The sequence below is a fragment of the Protopterus annectens genome, chromosome 16.part0 (assembly GCF_019279795.1).
Source record: "Protopterus annectens isolate FY-2018-M chromosome 16.part0, PAN1.0, whole genome shotgun sequence".
Lineage (NCBI taxonomy): Eukaryota > Metazoa > Chordata > Ceratodontiformes > Protopteridae > Protopterus > Protopterus annectens.
Window position 1 is genome coordinate 636,326,144 of NC_056750.1, and position 20,023 is coordinate 636,346,166.

General features: G+C 39.8%; 1 protein-coding gene across 2 annotated transcripts in view; it reads left to right on the plus strand.

Moving 5' to 3' along the window:
* Window positions 1-20,023, plus strand: part of STKLD1 (serine/threonine kinase like domain containing 1) — a 636,164-nt gene that overhangs the window by 378,633 nt on the left and 237,508 nt on the right. For both annotated transcript variants that reach the window (XM_044057819.1, XM_044057820.1), the window contains one exon: window positions 16,982-17,109. In XM_044057819.1, coding sequence (XP_043913754.1) covers window positions 16,982-17,109 — 128 coding nt within the window. The remainder of the gene's footprint in view (window positions 1-16,981; window positions 17,110-20,023) is intronic.

Sequence of the window (20,023 nt, forward strand, 5' to 3'; positions counted from 1 at the left end):
ATTTCCCAAAATATTATACTTAATACAACATTTTTCATTGCCACCTCCCAAATATATTATTCAAAGATACAATAAACTAATTTTAAATTTTCTATGGTTTCCAAATAAACCCCGTATAGCCTTAAATAAACATTTGCCAGATTGGGAAGATGGTGGAATTAATTTACGGATATTGATTTATATATTACCTCATCTGTTATTAAAAACATAACACTATGGTTAAATAATTCATACACACCTATATGGAAACAAGCCCATGAGCAGATTTACATAGAAATCAATTATAATCACATACAAGACAACTTAACAGTAATACCATCACCCCTTATATGGATGTTAAAAGATTATTTTTTAGGGAAAAGGAATAATATTAAAAAATTGCCATCAAACTATGTAAGCTCTACACTTTCAGTGTTCAAAACATATATAAACAAAATACCAAATATTAATTCTTGGATTTTTCTTATTTTCCCTATAGCTTTTACACCAAATATTCTAGATACATTCCAAATAACTAAAATAAATATACTTAAAGAAGAAACATTGCTCTTTTGGCATCAACTTATAGAGAAAGGGAACATTCTAACAAAGGAACAGATAATTTATAATTATAATATAAATAAAGACAATTGGCTATTTTTACAAAATCTAAGGCATTTTCTTATAAATAAAATAGAACAAATGCAACCTTCAGTTAGACATGAAGCTCCAAAACTCATTGAATACCTTATTCTTATCACAAAACAGCCTTATCAGGGTACAGGTTATTTGTCTAATATCTATAAAATTGTTAAAAAACAAAAAAACTATCATGAAAAATCATACTGGGATTATTATACTTTAATAAACAACCATCCTCCAGTTGAAGAAGAAAAAAGTAATATTCTAAAATCTTCCAAATTTTCTACATTATCAAAATACTGGCAATTATTCACTTGGAGATATCTACACAGAAGTTTCTATACACCACATAGGTTAGCCAAAATGTATTCTATTGAAGATCAATGTTGGAGATGCCATACCAAGATAAAAGCAGATTGGCAGCATGTTTTTATGAATGTATATGTCTCAATATGTACTGGAAATCCATTAACTATTTTTTCAGACTGTTTATAATGATAATTTTCAATTAACAAAGTCTTTAATTTTATTCAACTCTCCTATTCCAAACTGTGTACCAAAAAGACACTAAAATCCTATGGTCACTATTGGCAATTTCACGTAAAATCATAACTATACACTGGAAAAATGAGGCTTTGCCTACGTTCAAGGAATTTGAGACTTTAACAACAACAGTTGCTCACATGGAAATATTAACAGTGAAGAACAGAACTAAAAGATCTACTTCTTACTATTACTCTTGGATAAAAGTACTGGAAATACTCGAAAAGATTGAAGAAGATATATCATCTTATGTTTCTAACTATATAATATAGAATTTCAATGTTATTTGCATAGACACCAATGTAAATAGTTATATAATGGTTTGAAGTTAGTAATGTTTTAGAATTGTAAATGTGTTATTTATCTTTATTTCATGTAATGTTTAAGACATCTTATTTGAAATAATAAAAAAATATTTAGTGAAAAAAAAAAAAAAAAAAAAGCACAATGCAACAATGTGCTGAGCTGATTGTGAACAATGTTACCTACATCGAGACTGAGGATCTATTGAACCCACTGGCCAATAAATTTACCTCTAACTTTACCAGTTTCTCCCCTCTGTCTGTCCCTCAAGATGTACCTGAAACTGTCTCATCTCCAGCTATTGCACAAGACCAAGTCCTAAAAGTGCTATCAAAAACTAAAAATAATGCATTGTTGGGTCCTGACTTCTGGATGCATCTTAAATAGCATGAAGCATGATTTAGCCACACCCCTAACAGCACTGTTCAGTCTCAGCCACACCCCTAACAACACTGTTCAGTCTCAGCCACACCCCTAACACCACTGTTCAGTCTCAGCCTTAATACAAGTTTTGTACCAAGTGAATGGAAAACAGCTACAGTCATTTCCCTTCATAAAGGAGGACCCTCCACAGACCCAGGCAATTACAGACCCATAAGTCTGACCAGTCTCATATGCAAAGCCATGGAAAGATTTATCATGGAATTAATCAATCAGCACATAGTGAACCTCCAAACACTGGGCCTGTCTCAGTTTGGATTAATCAAGAGCAGGTCATGCTTACTCAACCTGGTGGAATTTTTTTGAAAAGGTCACCAAAGCAATGAATGAACGCAAAATGGTACACATCACATGCCTCAACCTGGCCAAAGTTTTTGACACAATTCCTCACTTGGGCATAGTAAAAAACTAAATAAACTGGGAATAAACCCCTATGACACCTTCTGGATTGCCAACTGGGTCACAGATAGGATGCAAATAATCAAAACAGGGGAAGTTACCTCCACAAAGAGACCATTCACCAGACGAGTCCCCCCAGGGTTCCATGCTGGGACCTGTTATGTTTGGCATCTACTTTTCTGAATTAAAAGCCAATACCAAAAGGTTCTGGCTGACTAAGTTTGTAGATAACTGTAAGCTAGGAGCAGTTATTGAATCCCCAAATAACTTAGCCATCCTGCAGGAAGGTCTGTCTTAAATAAATAAATGGTGTCAAATTCATGGTCTGGAACTTAAGTCCAAAAAAATGCATTATTGTATCCTTTGGGAAGTCAACTACCCTAATGAATTACCACGCTGACAAGACTACCCTAAGAGTTGACCCAGTTGTTTGGGATTGAGAACTTAAATGGACAGTGAAATAGCATCTGACCATCATGTATCTATTGTTGAAAAACAAAATAGAGAAGAAACCACACAGTAGCACAGAACGAAATGATAAAGCGCTTTTCATTTATTCCAATAAACAAACTTCTTCAGATCAAGAAAAACAAAAAGTCACAGCTTAAATACTCTCTGGGCTAATACTTACAAAGTCAATTAACTACTTAAGGTGAAAGCTGACTTACAAGACACGCCCTATTTGCAAACACAACTAGACTAAAAACTGCTTTTAAAGTAAAAGCTAAAAATCCAAATAGTCAGACTAAAAGTACAACTAGCGTTGTCTATAAAAAATGTGTAAATCTAGCCTACTACTAAGCTAGTGAGGCAAGGAAATAATAATTACAAGTGCATAAAAACTCCGCTGGTGTTTGTAAAACTGAGTTAATACAAATACCTATGTTAGTGCACTAAGCTGTGTATGTTGAAGCACATCAAGTGTGCTGAACACAATTGGTAATAGGTAAAGTATCAAGATAAAACTACAAATTCTCAGCAAAAAATACAAATTCTCAGCAAAAAATACTCAGCAAAAAATACACATAAGGTCACTGAACCAAGGTGCTCAAGAGCATTAGAATAACTGTGTCGTGCTAGTGTGGAAGTTAACCTGACACAGCCTACCTATTAAGGCTCCTAAGTTTAAGAACACTACTTAAAGAACAGTTCTCGTTCAGACCTGGTGAACTGTATGCGTTGAGTCTAATTTGCCAAAACAGCTCTTGCTCTTCTAACTTAAGTGGGAGAGGAGCACCCCTGAAGTCTTGTGTGATCTGGTCAATAATCAAAAATTTAAACATATGGTTGGGATAAACTGAAATGTGTTTTGCTAGTGCATTATCAAGTTTCTGCTTCCTGATTGCATAAGTATGTTCATAAATGCGGTCACGTAGGCGTTGTTCTGTTTTGCCCACGTAGAAAGCTGTACAGATTTGGCACATAGCTAAGTAGATCACCATTCTTGAGTTACAGTTAGCTCTTAGGTTCAACTTGTATTTGTAATTGTGAACTTTAAATCTATTGGATTCCGAGATGTATTGACAAAAATTACACGCCTGGCATTTAAACATGCCAGCTGTCATTGGTTTTTGATATTATGTCGTTCAAGGAGGGCTTTGAGGTTTTTTGCCTTTCTATAAACAACCAATGGGTGATTACCAAGTTTTTGGTGTACTTTGTTGTCCTTTTTGAGTAAGTCCCAATTTTTACGTAGTGCCTGAACACAGTCACTAATATTGAGACTGTATGTTGTTATGAATGTGACACCAAAACATTCAGAAGGATGCCTACTTGTGTGGACATTTACTAAGTCTGTGTTCAAGGGTTCAGTGTCATTCATAAGAACCAACTCTCTATTCAAGATTGGTTTATAAAAATGGCACTGACGCTTAGATGACACTTCTTCTATAATAGTGTCTAACATTTCATCTGGGTAACCCCGGTGCAAAAACATATTCCTTAGGTGTCCACATTCATTGGCAAAATCACTATCCAATGTGATAATGCGGGCTGCCCTCACTAGCTGACCTTTGACTATCGCCCGCTTCTGATGAAAAGGGTGACAACTTGTGTAGTGCAGGAATGAGTTGGAGTACGTTACTTTCCTATATATATTAGTTGTATATTTGTGAAAGCTAGTGTCTTTAGAAAGTAAAATATCCAAGTACGGGATGGCTTCAGTATGGAAACTAGCAGTGAATTTCAAAAACTGTGTAGTTGATTTAAAATAGTCCACTAACGCTTCACTCGTGGGCAAGTCACCGTCCAGGAGGATAAAAATATCGTCCAAGTAACGGGTGTAAAAAATCACCTGGTCTTTAAATGGGCAGTTAGTGGACACGTATTCGTGTTCCCATTGTGCCATGACTAGATTGGCAACACTGGCCCCACAAGGGGAGCCCATGGCTACTCCAGTTTTTTGCAAATAAACGTTGTCAAATGTAAAAAAATTGTTAGACAAGACCAGGTCCAACAATTCGTGAACCAGAACCAACTCATTCCCACTACTACCATTAGATCTAAGCACTTGTTCTACCCAGTCCACTGCTATGTCTTGGGGAATGCAGGTGTACAAATCTTTAACATCAATAGTAAGGAAATTGTACCTTGCATTGAAATCTAACTTGTTAATTTTACCAAGGAATGACCAAGAATCTTTGCAGATCTGTGGAAAGTTGACCAAGTGTTTCTGTAAAATGTTGTCAATGATTTTAGCACATGGATAGGTAGGAGAACCACGGCCATCTACAAGTGGTCTCATGGGTGGGTTGTGGACATCCTTGTGGATTTTAGGGATACCAAACAAGCACGGGAAACGAGGGTAAGTTGTTGATAAGTAATTGTATGTGTGTTGTGTTACCCTACCCTCGATGAACATTTCCTCAATGTGGTCTTTGATTGTGGTGTACGCTTTATTTATTTCAGAACGCGAGCTGGTAGAATATGAAGGACTGTCCAACAGACTAAACATCCTATCTTGATAGTCAACTTCATCAGACACAACAAGACCCCCTCCCTTGTCCGGTTTACAGAATCTAATATTCTGAAATTTAATCCAGTCAAGGCATTCCATTTCTTTTTTATTGTTAAAATAAGCACTCAATGTTGAATGGTGTGGTGTTTTGTTGAAGTTTTGACGAATGTCTAATTCGCAAACCAGTTCAAAAATTTGTAAAAGGGGATGGAGTGGGGGGTTGTAGATACTAGGAATCCTAAAATTATTGTCGTCAAGGGGGTAAGAGCCTCCAAACAGCAAGTTCAAGTTAAGCTTCCTAACGTATAATTTTAGGTCTATAATTGATTTGACCAGATCTGCTTTCTGAGCTAGTACGTAAGTGTACCCTTTGGACAATAACTCAACTAGTTCAGGTGTAATATTTAAAGTAGAGAAGTTGTATACATTAAAATCACCTTGTTTGTTCATGAGTATAACAGGAGTGTTAGCAGTACTTTCATTACAAACAGCAGACATGTTATGTGTATTTGTCTCAGTTGTTAAACAAGGGTCACATTGACCATCAGTAAACCCTGGTGTAGTAACAATGTCAACTTCAAGGCAGTCTCTCAGTGGACTGTTGGCGATGGCTTGATGGATCGCTACTGTCTCTGCTTCTGCTTGTTCCTCTGGTGAGAAAAAGCCGCCTGTTGTTTTGGCTTTGCCCCTAAAAAATTAGCATCGTTGGACCTAAGATTGTAATGCTCAGTTTTTTTATTGTTGTTGTTACAAGAGTGATCTGATAGGTCATAATATGAGTCAGATGGAGCATTAGAACAGTCAACGGATGGACCCAGAGGACGACCTGCCTGAGCGGGGTTCACATTTGTAGATGGTTCACCATTGTTGGGTTGAACGGGTTTGACATTCCTTTTAGGGGGCTGCCAAACTTGTGCTGATGGAGGTTTTGGATAAGCTGTCTCATCCTTGTAAGCCTTCAAGTCTCTGTCAATTTTCCTAGTTTTATTGTTTTTCAGTTTACCAAGGTACTGCTCAATACTAGAAAAAATCCTGTTATGTTCATATTTATAGCGAACAAACTCCGAGTCCAATTTAACAGTTTCATCGAGTTCTGACACTTGTCTGCTCAGAGCTTCAACCAGTATTGCATAATGTTTGATCATTAAGTTAAGTAACTCAAAGCCTTGCCGATCAAAAAGTACAAGAAGGTCCTTATGGAACTGTGAATTGACTACCAGACCAGTTGGGTATTGATGGTGGCGAAGGCCTTTGGGAACTATCTTGAGTTTCAAACATTCTTGAAAGTACGATGTCTCTAATTGAGTCTTTTTTAGTTTCACTAAAATGTTGTCAAAGTTTTTAAGATTAGTAAAAATGTTGACCTGCTCACCTTGATACACTCCAGTCGTTGAAGGTAATTGATCTAATGCTGTAGAAAAGGTGAAGTTGTCAGTCAACCAGTTGTTAATGTCCGGGATTCGGGTAACCCCTGTGTCGCTTACGCGAATCACAGACTCCGAACGAAAGTTAGAAGATGTATAACACTGCTGGTTAAGAACTATAGGTAGTTCCAAGGCTGGAATACTCCTCTGCCCACAGTCAATGTTGAACTGGTCTGTAGACTGTAAATTATCAGACCCAATGACTCCACTCGCTAATAGTCGTGCCTCATCACTGAAAGGCCGCAGGTTACTAGACACTGCAGCCAAAGGTTGAAGCACTTCTCCATTCGGAGCTAACGGTACTGCCGTACCAGTTAAAGTAGATGTATTTAGAGGAGGAGTCTTAGTAGTATTAATTTGCCATTCAAGATTCTCCATACGCCCAAAAAGCGAGTGTAGTCGTGCCATCAAAGTGGTCAGGACTTGGTTGTTGTTACTTGAATCGGTAACACCTCCAGCTGGTTGGTCATTGCTTATAGCAGCATTCCTAAAAGCTTCAGGAATATCATCCAAAGATGTGCTTAAACTGTGGGAAACTTTCTCCGACGCCATGAATTTTTTGAAAGTCACTGCTAGTTTCCATACTGAAGCCATCCCGTACTTGGATATTTTACTTTCTAAAGACACTAGCTTTCACAAATATACAACTAATATATATAGGAAAGTAACGTACTCCAACTCATTCCTGCACTACACAAGTTGTCATCCTTTTCATCAGAAGCGGGCGATAGTCAAAGGTCAGCTAGTGAGGGCAGCCCGCATTATCACATTGGATAGTGATTTTGCCAATGAATGTGGACACCTAAGGAATATGTTTTTACACCGGGGTTACCCAGATGAAATGTTAGACACTATTATAGAAGAAGTGTCATCTAAGCGTCAGTGCCATTTTTATAAACCAATCTTGAATAGAGAGTTGGTTCTTATGAATGACACTGAACCCTTGAACACAGACTTAGTAAATGTCCACACAAGTAGGCATCCATCTGAATGTTTTGGTGTCACATTCATAACAACATACAGTCTCAATAGTAGTGACTGTGTTCAGGCACTACGTAAAAATTGGGACTTACTCAAAAAGGACAACAAAGTACACCAAAAACTTGGTAATCACCCATTGGTTGTTTATAGAAAGGCAAAAAACCTCAAAGCTCTCCTTGAACGACATAATATCAAAAAACCAATGACAGCTGGCATGTTTAAATGCCAGGCGTGTAATTTTTGTCAATACATCTCGGAATCCAATAGATTTAAAGTTCACGATTACGAATACAAGTTGAACCTAAGAGCTAACTGTAACTCAAGAATGGTGATCTACTTAGCTATGTGCCAAACCTGTACAGCTTTCTACGTGGGCAAAACAGAACGACGCCTACGTGACCGCATTTATGAGCATACTTATGCAATCAGGAAGCAGAAACTTGATAATGCACTAGCAAAACACATTTCAGTTTATCCCAACCATATGTTTAAATTTTTGATTATTGACCAGATCACACAGGACTTCAGGGGTGCTCCTCTCCCACTTAAGTTAGAAGAGCGAGAGCTGTTTTGGCAAATTAGACTCAACGCATACAGTTCACCAGGTCTGAATGAGAACTGTTCTTTAAGTAGTGTTCTTAAACTTAGGAGCCTTAATAGGTAGGCTGTGTCAGGTTAACTTCCACACTAGCACGACACAGTTATTCTAATGCTCTTGAGCACCTTGGTTCAGTGACCTTATGTGTATTTTTTGCTGAGTATTTTTTGCTGAGTATTTTTTGCTGAGAATTTGTAGTTTTATCTTGATACTTTACCTATTACCAATTGTGTTCAGCACACTTGATGTGCTTCAACATACACAGTTTAGTGCACTAACATAGGTATTTGTATTAACTCAGTTTTACAAACACCAGCAGTTTTTATGCACTTGTAATTATTATTTCTTTGCCTCACTAGCTTAGTAGTAGGCTAGATTTACACATTTTTATAGACAACGCTAGTTGTACTTTTAGTCTGACTATTTGGATTTTTAGCTTTTACTTTAAAAGCAGTTTTTAGTCTAGTTGTGTTTGCAAATAGGGCGTGTCTTGTAAGTCAGCTTTCACCTTAAGTAGTTAATTGACTTTGTAAGTATTAGCCCAGAGAGTATTTAAGCTGTGACTTTTTGTTTTTCTTGATCTGAAGAAGTTTGTTTATTGGAATAAACGAAAAGCGCTTTATCATTTCGTTCTGTGCTACTGTGTGGTTTCTTCTCTATTTTGTTTTTCAGTAGTCTGTTTTGCCTTTTCAGTTTACATGTATCTATTGTTGTAAGAAAGTCCTTCTAAATTGCACAGCTTATAAACAAAGGCATTGTGTCTAGATCTAGGGATGTTATTGCCTCTCTTTACTCAGCCCTCATTAGACCAGTCATTGAATATAATGCCTCCTATAGTATGTATCTGTTGAGACAGATGAAACAACTGGAACACCTATAGAGATACCGTACTAAAGGTAAACATAGCCTAAACGACATGTCGTATATGGACCGACTCAAAGCCCTGTCACTGTACTCATTATAATACAAACTGTTAGGAGTGACCTCTGTCTGGCATACAAGGCATCCTCTGACAGGTTTATTTCGCAGAGGATACCACTGCTGTGGAACAGACTCCCCATACAAGTAAAACAAAGTTCTTCCCTGTCCATTTTCAAGCACAACCTAAATGTATGGATGGGAAACAGAACATTTACCCCAAGACATAGACATAGACATAGACTGTGGCATAGACTGGATTCGGGCCTGCTGGATCTAGCTTTGTTTGTGTAACTTGAGCACTAATCCAGGCATTCTCTAAAGTATTCAATTGTATTTATTACTGCTTGGTAGTAACTTGATTAAAGTGTAGCTATCATTCTAAGTCTTTTGGATTAAGCACTTGGGCTTCAGACCAGTTGTTTTACATTAGGAAGGTTTGTGGCATGCACTGTGGTGGCAGGACAGGTAGCTTTCATCCTTCTAAGTTGGGAACTGCTGATTGAGAGCCCAGTGTCTGTTATTCATAAAGTGTATTAGTTCTGGTTTAAGCACTTGGGCTTCAGGCCAGTTATTTTACATTAAGAAGGTTCGTGGTCCGCACTCTTGTGGGAGAAGAGGCTGGACTCTGCCCTTCTGAGCTGGGAATTTCTGGTTAAAGGTTTATAGTGCCTGAATATTTGAACTGTATCTTACTGAAATTGGTACACCTTGTTTGCTGTAGCATAGACTAGATCCAGGCCTGCTGAATCTAGCTTTGTTTATATGCTTGTTTGTTTGCTTGTTATTTCCCTGGAATGCTAATTCCACCTAATTCGACTTCTCAGCTTCTGTGGATCACTAGTGATATCTGCATTGCTTACTGTACTTATTTCCTTGTTTCACTTGAAAGAAAGTTACTGTTTGTCATTTTTGCATTTAAGTTACCTGTAACACATTGCACTTAAGTTACATGGCACTTGCTCACTAAAGCAATTATATAAGTCAGCACTAAAAATTAAAAGCACTACACCCTCACTCCCCACTGGCCCTTGTTTTCAATTATTAAGGAATTCCCAATATTATTCTAGCATGTCCAAAGGTCAGTTGTCAATCTCCTCTCTGGTCCAGCTGGTGAATCTGGGAATCTTGAGGCAATGTTACAACTGCCTCATGTACTCAGACAACCCTCTCCTCCTCCCAACAAATTCTAACACATGTGAGAGATGCAACCATATAGCCAAACTGGAGGCTAAGCTCTCTCAACTCAGTACTGGCATAACCAGTCAGGAGGAGAAGGAAACCACACTCACTACAATTCCAGTCTCACATAGACCTACCACGACAGCAAACCAAACACATAATCACACAAAACATACTCGAGGCTCTAAATAAAGATCTGCCTAAGCAGCAGAGACCTCCAAAGCAGACACCCAAGCAACCGCTACCCCAAAACAAAACACGTGCAACACATATCTCACAAAGCCAGTGTGCCGAACAGTCACAGCCCTTAAGACTAAACAACACACCTGATACACTTGTAATAGGTGACTCTATCGTCAGGCACACTGACGTCCCGCTCACCAGGCTGAACAAGGAGAGGGTCACGGTGAGCAGCCTGCGCTAGGATCCGCCACATAACACAAGCACTCAGGTCACTCCAAGACAAGTACAAATATGACTCAGTCATTGTCCATGCTGGTGTGAATGACCTGAGATGTACCTCCCTGGACTACATGAAAAGAGACATAAAGGAGCTCTCTGAGCATGTAGCCCAGGCCGGTATGACCCTGACCTTGAGTAGCATCTTACCCTCACCAAGAATGATGCCACAATATGAAGACAAGATGATCAATTTCAACAATTGGCTTAAGTACTGATGTCATTCAAAGGGGATCCAATGCCTGTCAGCTTGGGATGATATGCTCGACAAGCCACGATGCTTCGCTAAGGATGGCTTGCACCTGTCACCCCTGGGCTTTTGGATATTGGCAAAGGCTCTTGCTAGCCCCATAGTGCCTTTTTTAGGCAAGGCTCAAAAGACAAACCCACCTCCATAGGTATCACAAGGGATAAGAAACTAAGAGTAATGCTACTCAATGCCAGAAGTCTAAACCTCAAGATGCACGTTCTCAAAACTCTCCTTAGCATGGAGAACATCGATATCTGTGCAGTAACAGACACCTGGTTCAGGGCTCCCGAGAGCACCCCAGCACTACCAGGTTATACCTCATACCATGCTGTTTGGCCCCAAAACTTGGACCGAACCACAAAAGGAGGGGGAGTATCAATATTCATCAAAGATACCCACACCTCCAAGTTGGTGGCAAAGCACGAAGCATCAGAGACTATCCATGTGCAACTAACAGTGGGTAAAACTGCCTTCCAGTTTATAGCCTGCTACAGACCACCCTCCCAAACCCAGGAACCCCACTCGGCCTTCCTGAGAACACTGGAAAATATGAAGGTCTCTCCAAACACCATTATATTGGGCGACTTCAACTACCCAAACATAGACTGGGAGCATTACTCTAGCTCCAACACCCTAGCCCAAAGGTTCCTAGAATTTATAAACTCAAATGCTATGGAATAACTTGTTACCACTCCCACAAGAAGGGAAAACATACTGGACCTGATCATCACCAACATGGGGACTCTATGCTCCAGAACAGAAGTGTATCCCTCACTGGTAAGATCAGACCATAAACTAATCTCACTGGATATTCACATCCCGACCCCACCCCCTGCCCAGAAAACCACAGTGAAAAACTTCTCTAAAGCAAATTTCATACTCCTCAAAACTGAGGTGGAATCCTTCAAAGCCCCCGGGCCTGTGGAAAATACGGCCCAGACCGCAGAATCCTTTATAAACGCATTCTATGAACACCTCCAGGAATGCATGGATCATGCGATCCCAAATAAAACCAAGACCCAATCCTCCAAAGGCAGAAGTCCTGTCTGGTGGACCCCAGCCATTAACAAACTATACAATAGAAGGAGGAAGCTACTAAATGATTGAGCAAAATCCCAAAAAGGGAAGGCATCACTGATCAGTATTAGCAAAAAACTACGGGCACTCATAAAATTGTCTAAGGCCAGCTTCGAGAGAAAAATTGCACAGGACACTAAGGATAATCACAAGGCTTTCTTTAGTTATGTTAGGAACCTGGGTGGTAATTCCCAGATATGCTCAGAATTAGTCCAAAATGACAAAAAATACACTGAACCCACAGACATTGCGAACATCCTAGGTGACAGGTTCAGCGCAAACTTCTCCCCACTCCCCATCAAAAGGGCAAATATCTATCCCAGCAGAGTGCTGCCCCCCTGACATCTCAGATGCTCAGGTTAGAGCCACCCTCTCCAAAGCAAAAAACACAGCATCAATGGGACCAGACGGTGTCCCGGGCTGCGTCCTACATGAACTCCAAGAAGAGCTAAACCCAAACATAAAACTACTGTTCAATCTCAGCCTTACTACAGGATATGTGCCCAAAGAGTGGTGTACAGCAACAGTGGTCCCTCTCCATAAAGGTGGTGCCTCAACGGATCCTGGAAACTATCGCCCCATAAGCCTGACTAGCTTGGTCTGCAAAGCTATGGAAAGGATCATAATGGACCTCATAAATAAAGATATTGGGGACCTACAGACACTGGATCCTACCCAGTTCGGCTTTGTTAAGGGCAGATCCTGCCTCTTAAACCTGGTTGATTTCTTTGAAACAGTCACCAAGGCCACTGACGAGGGGAAGGTGGTCCACACAGCCTACCTGGACCTCTCAAAAGCCTTCGATACAATACCACACTCAGGCATTATAGATAAACTCACCAGCTTAAATATAAACCCCTATGTCACTAGATGGATTGCAAACTGGCTCAAGGACAGAACCCACATGGTTAGAATTGCTGGAGCCATGTCAGACTCCAAACCAGTTACAAGTGGTGTCCCACAAGGCTCAGTCCTGGGACCTCTCTTGTTCGGTATATATTTCTCGGAGGTACAGGGCAACACGGAAGGACTGTGGCTGACCAAGTTTGCAGATGACTGCAAACTGGGCGCCATAATCGACTCTCCAGCCGACACAAGCATCCTCCAAAAGGGCCTCATAGAAACAGACAACTGGTGCCAGAGCCATGGCCTCAAGCTAAATGCCAAAAAGTGTATAGTCATCCCCTTTGGCAAAAACAAAGTGCCCACAAATTACCACATAGGTGGTAATCCATTAAGTACAGAAGAAGTAATTAGGGGCCTGGGGACCCAAGTTGATAGCAATTTCTCATTTGACAACCACGTGGCCAAAGTGGTTAAAAAAACATTTTATATAGCCCACCTAATTATGAAGGGATTCACATCTAGATCACAGGAGGTCATCGTGCCTCTTTACTCATCCCTCATCAGGCCCATAATTGAGTACAATGCCCCTTTTGGGATGTACCTTACCGGACACCTGCAACAACTGGAAAGACCCCAAAAGTACCTCACCAAGAGGATCAAAGGGCTCAAACAGATGCCATATGCTGCCTGGTTAAAGAAACTCCAGCTCTACTCAGTGGCATAACACCTGTTCAGAGGCGATCTGTGCCTGACGTATAAAGCCATGTCCAACCCGGAATTAATGGACATGCTGCACCTCAGAAAATCCAAATCCCATCGAGCTACGCTCGAGAGACTTGAACCTCAGCACTGAAATAAATAGGACATGCTGGAGGGACAGATTCATAACCCAGAGGTTCCCTTCACTCTGGAATAAAATCCCAGTCCAGTTTAGGCAGAGTCCCTCATTGACTCTCTTCAAGAGGAATCTTGATGAGTGGATGGGAGATTGTAGGTTTACCCCGGGTATCACTTCTGTGTCACTGTTAGACAGAGGCACAGTATACTAACCTCGGAAAAGGGCATAGCAAAATAAATTTAAAATGGGTGGCGAAAGCCAAACACATTCTGGCTAGGCTTATAAATGCCCTAGGGCAGATAGCCTAGTATGAACCTATGAACCTATAAGACTGCTCCCTGTATTGCTAGTCGACATAGGCACTTCCTAAATGCTGTATCCTATGCATGGATCCCCTCAAATTATCTATGGTATGATCCTACTTATTCTTATTGTGAATAATATATAATTATCGACCATGGTATGGGTAAGGCCAATCTGTAGCCAAATGGGATAGGTTATTTCGAACACAGAAAGGGAAAAATGTCAAGGTTTCAAATGTCCTGCAAGAGCTGCTAGCCTGGTACTTGTCTATGAACCTATAAATTACACTTCATAAGGCAGAACATCCCTATAGCTACTGAAGTCTGATGTGTTGGCCTGCATGCATTATTAAAGACTTTGCATCATTATGCATTCAATAAGCACTTTCCACACACCCAAACTGTCAGGCAGCTCGAGCTGAGCTGACTAAATGACAAGTTTTGGCATAAAGGCCTTCAGAGATTTACTGCTGCTGAAGAGTATACTCCTGAGGCTTACAAGGATCGACAATCGGCTTGTGCTTTCCTTTGCTGGGCAGCTAAATTTCTTTCAAGGAAAAAAAATGTTCCAGTTTCTAAATTTTGTTAATTATTACTTTCCTCCTCAGGAAACGTATTTTAAAGCTAGGAGTGTTATGTTTTAATGGACTGTCTCAAGATTGTAATGTACTCTTAAACAGAACGCTCATTTTTTTTTTCTGTCAGGTTAAAAGTTGTATAAAATAACTAAAAACATTTTCTATGTGGAGAAATTGAATTTATTTTACTTTTGTGGGGCTAGCATGGTGTTTTAAAGTGCTTTTTACTGTGTTTTTCTATCAAAAAAGTAACTTTTGTGGACTGGTAGTGTTTACCGGCAAATACTGCTTGTCTTCCTTGGGAAAGAGGCCCAATTTTTGGTGTGACCATGGGAAAGACTACTAGTTCCACAGTCAGTCTTTCTTCCAGACATAAAAAAAAAAAAACAAAAATAAAGTAAACAGCCTCTGCCACCACATCAGGCTATCAGTTTGCCTCCATGTTGGTGGATGACTGTGCTGTGGCCATTTGTTTTACCTCAGACCACTCATATTTCTCCCAGATCCCTCTGGTATGGCACCTACAGTTACTGTGGACCTGAGGCTAGCTACATCCACTGCAGCTGCTGGGATCCCCTCAGCGGGCAAGAGAGAGCCACTCTTGTCTGTCCTGGAAGAGGGAACAGGGAAGATTTCCATGTGTACGAATGCTGTGCCCATCCCTCAGGAAGCAGCAGCTGCCATTAGTAATACAGTTTGCCCCATTTTTCCTGTCAAAAAGAAACAGAAAACCAAGCATGTACAGTCTCTACTCCTCCTCAAATAACTTTGGACATGAGTAGCTTACTTGTTGATACCACTGCTGCTAAGCACTTAGTTAATTCCATTCCTACTCTTTCTGGTAAGGATGGAAACAATATTGACATGCATAAAACAATGTATACTTCTGCAACTTTGATTTTCAGAATTTTGAATTGCCAGGTTCATGTGATAATGTTTGCTCTCACAAATTGTGAAAGTATGAGGAATGTTTTATCTACTGTTTCTTCCTGTGAGGAAAAATCTGCTTTAACTAACTTAGTTTCTTTTTCTTGCACAGGTTACTACTCATTGTTTGCAATGAGTGTGTGACTGTTGATACTTTTTCCAGGGCTATGGCCATTGGTACTGTTTTGAGGAGGTCTGCATGGCTGCATTCACAGAAATCTCCCAGATTATTTTAAAAATGTGATTTTAAATTCTCCCTTGGACAGATATTTAGTGTTGAACCCAGGACCCTGTACACTATAGTCAGAGCAGTTAACCACTAAGCCATCACAGCTATAACGTTTGGCTCCTCTGCTGCAGAGGTGATCAAAACATGTGATGAAAGAGACAAACTGATTCAGGAAATCTCTAAGATGTTTCAGTCCTCCTTTTCCAAATTTTCCAAAGGATTTTCTATATCCTCATTTTCTTTAGCCATCAAGCAAATGTAAAAGAACAAGTGTGTAACTCTTACATGTTTGCATGTTTGTTTCTGTATTTGCATATGTGTAAATAATTGCAATTTAAATGGATTGTGATGAACTGATAACTTGTATAGAATGAGTTTTGATGCCTTGCACCCACTGGTTGTTGGGATAGGTTCCCATGAGCCAGTAAAAGGATAAAGCAGGTTATTAGATAATGAATGGGTACCCTATCAACTTTACAGATCTACTTTACCTTATCAAACTCTGATATACCAAGCCAAACCTACCACAGACTGAGTATTATGAGGACTGTGCCCCCCTGCATCACCTGATGTGGGAGAAACACTATCCACATATCAGTGATCTTTAGCTATACTGTATTCAAGGTTGCAGCTACTTAGAAAAATAAATGTATTTTCCTTGTCTCCACTCGGGTAATATCTTGAAGGAGGTATATTTAAAGCACAGGGTGCAGGGAAAGAGTTCTGCCATCAGAGGGTGCATAGGGGTGCACGCTGCCTCCATAAACACTTTTAACTTGCAAATTGCGTTGTATGTTTCCATGGTGGAGAAGCTGGGAGACCAGACTGTGTAGTTTGCAAGTTTGGTGTCTGAAAATCAAGCTTCAGTAATCCAAAGTTGGACCACTTTTGAAGGTATAAAATAAATAAAAGACAGAGATTGACTCTTGCTTCTTTAACAAGGCACCCCTCCACATGCAAACATTAAATGGCTAGCAATAAAACATGTCGTTACATATATCTTTCTGTTAACTTTTAGTTTTATGTAAAGAGCTTGCTGTCATGCCACACATCAAAGAATATCATACAGATGTCTTACAAGTATCTTTCTGTTATTTATTTATTTACAGAGAGCTGGTTGCTATACCATACATCAAGGAATGTCTTGTCATCTGTGGCTCTCCTTTGTCAGGATTTAAAAAGAAGTTACCGCATCATGCAGAATTGCCTCAAGAAGGAAACTTTGAAAGCATATTAGGTAATGCTCATTAGTTTCTATAAACTGATTGATACAGCATGTCAATGCAGGGATAACTTTAGTTAAAAAACGAGACCAGTAAAACAACATATTACTTTTCTTTTGATGGTTTGTGCTGATACTGCCCTGTATTGAATACTTGAAGTTTTATGTTAAGTACAGTGGTGGAGCAGTTAGCATTATTGCCTCACAGCACTTTGATTCTCAGCTGGGGTGCCTTCTGTGTGGAGTCTGCATGTCCTCTTGTGTTTGTGTGTGTTTTCTCTGTGGAATATGGTTTCCTCCCACATTACAAAGACATGCAGTAGTTGGAGTGGACACACTAAATTGGCCACAGATGGAAGTGTGTGTGCATGTGTGACATGGACTAACAATAGTGGCAAGGCTAGCACCTGGTGGTGTAAACATTGGCTCCAGATGATTGTGTCTATTGCTGGGATGCATTAATCCCATGTATGAAAATGGGGAAAAAGGGGCTGTGGATGGATGCATTTAGTTTTAAAATCTTTAATTTAAAAGTGGATTTTTGGTTTCTTTGTTTTTACAGCATAGGTATATTATGTGGAAATATCCAGGTGGCACTATAGCATTTCTGAAAAGAAGAAAAACATAGATAGTGCATGCTGATGTAGATGCACAGCTCCAAAGAGACTTCCACATAACTGAGCAAAACGTTTAACTAATCACATGTTCCACAAATACATTACCTTATTGGCATATGGGTAGTGGTGCCTTGCTCCCCTCCCTGTGGCAGTCTGTCAAAGCTCAAAACTCCTCCCACTGTCTGTCTGTTAGTGGGAAATACTAATCACTTGTCAGGACCAGGACAGCCCTTCATACTCACAGACAGGAACCTTTCAGTTTTCTTGTGCTACAGTCAGAGAATGATCTCAGATACAAAATTGCATTGGGGGTTTATTTATTTCCTCTGCCTGTTTCTATCAGTGCTGGAATAGTGTATTTGGAATAGTGTATTCTGCTGATTTGCTTGTTTTTTTCTTTTTTTAAAATGTGTATATACTTTTAGTGTGATTTCTCTTACAGTGTAATATGTATATTGCTTATTTTAAGCCATTTCTGAGTTTCTGTGGGGTTTTTAAAGTGTTTTTATTATTTCTGATTGTTTAACTCAGTGTTTGTACTAAGGCCATTTCAGTGCAGTCTTCTCATTGCCCCATGCTGCCAGAACCACTAGTAATTCACAGTAGGGTAGCCACCTTTTCAGCAGTCCAGAGTGGGACACAGGGTGTGGTCAGTATGGTCATTGGTAGAGGGTGTGGCCAAGCACATATCACCATGGAAGTTGTAAATGTAATGGTGCAGTTAATGAAAGTGTGCTGTTAAACAATAACAGCACAATGAAATCTCTCTTACAAACCATTTAAAATTATACACTTGTAATAGTAAAAATAAGCCTTACTGGGCAAACATTTATGTAAGCATTACCAATGTTCTATTATTCCAATGCTTTATGTTATATTTTTTACTACATTATAGCTACATTGTACAAGGAATATTGAAAAACTGGTGTGCTTGGACTGTTAGAAGTGCAACGTTCCACAGCTGTTAATTAACACTTGTAAAAAAGGTGCTATTAAGCAGTTGTAGCCATAGGAGCTATAGTGAACAAAACATCTCAAAATGTTCAAACACCTAAGTGCAAAACAAAAAAGTAAAAAAAGAAAACCAGCATATAACCAAGTATATGAGACTAACAATAACTAATGCTGAAACACCTAGCATATATAGAATTCCACACCTATAGTAGGTCCCCCAGCCAGCACATATACACACACACACATTTTCACTTGTAAACATTTAATTCTTAAAAACTACCCAGAAACAGCTGTTATAAAATCTACTAGAAACATGCTTAAAACACTATTTGTACCTCTGAACATATAAAAAAACATATACACATATGTTCACTGTTAAAAATCACTGCTTGCAAATCGTACCTAAAACAACCACAATAAAATCTATTTGCAGTGTCCAATGCACCCAATTTACCTCTGAACTCAGCCAAAGAATTACCTTTTAAAAAGCTTAGCACTGAGAGACTGTTGTACTTCCCACTACAGTACATCACAAGACCACCACAGTGCTTACTTAGCTGCAGGTTGGCTAGATGACCAGTGTGTTTCCTTCTGGGATGGTTTGCTGGCTAGCTGGTGTCCTCCTTGGCTGCCTGGCTGTCTCGTGTCCTCCTGGGCTGTCTGACTGTCGTCCTCCTGGGCTGGCTGGCTGGCATCTTCCTGGGCCAGTGGCTGCCTTCCTTCCGGGCTAATGGACTGTCTTTCTTGTGAGTTAGTGTGACACCTTCCTTCTCAGCTGGTGGGATGCTTTCCTAGTTGGCTGCCTTCTTTCTGGGGTGGTGGACTAGATGACTAGCTTTCTTCTGGACTGGTAGGCTGGCTGAATGGTTGGCTGGCTTTCGTGCTTCTCGCCTGTCTCTGCACTGGTAATAAAATGATTTCAGATCTTTTCCCTCCATGGCTGTAGAAGCAAGTGCTTCTACAGCTGTGGGGCTTTCTAGGGCTTTTCCTTATGCAAATACCACACCCTCTACAAACTGCAGCCAATTGCTACATGATTTTCAGCAGCCTGCCCTAAAAGGGAACAACTCTTCCTGCAGTTATGGGTTGGTGACATAACTGACTTACCAATAAAAAGCCAGAAATAAGTAAAATTTTTATCGAGATCCTCAGTGATTCAGTGAAAGCAGGTCTTTAATGCAGTACTTCAGGCAGTTCCATATTAAACAGAAGTAGCTCTATTTTCAGATTTTTAATTGGCCCATATGCTGGTATACGAGCCAATCAAAAAACCTCACAGTGGAGCCTCTTCTTTTTAGTGTGGAACATTAGGCAGTTCCTCATTAAACAGAAGTGGCTCCACTTTGTGATTTTCTGAT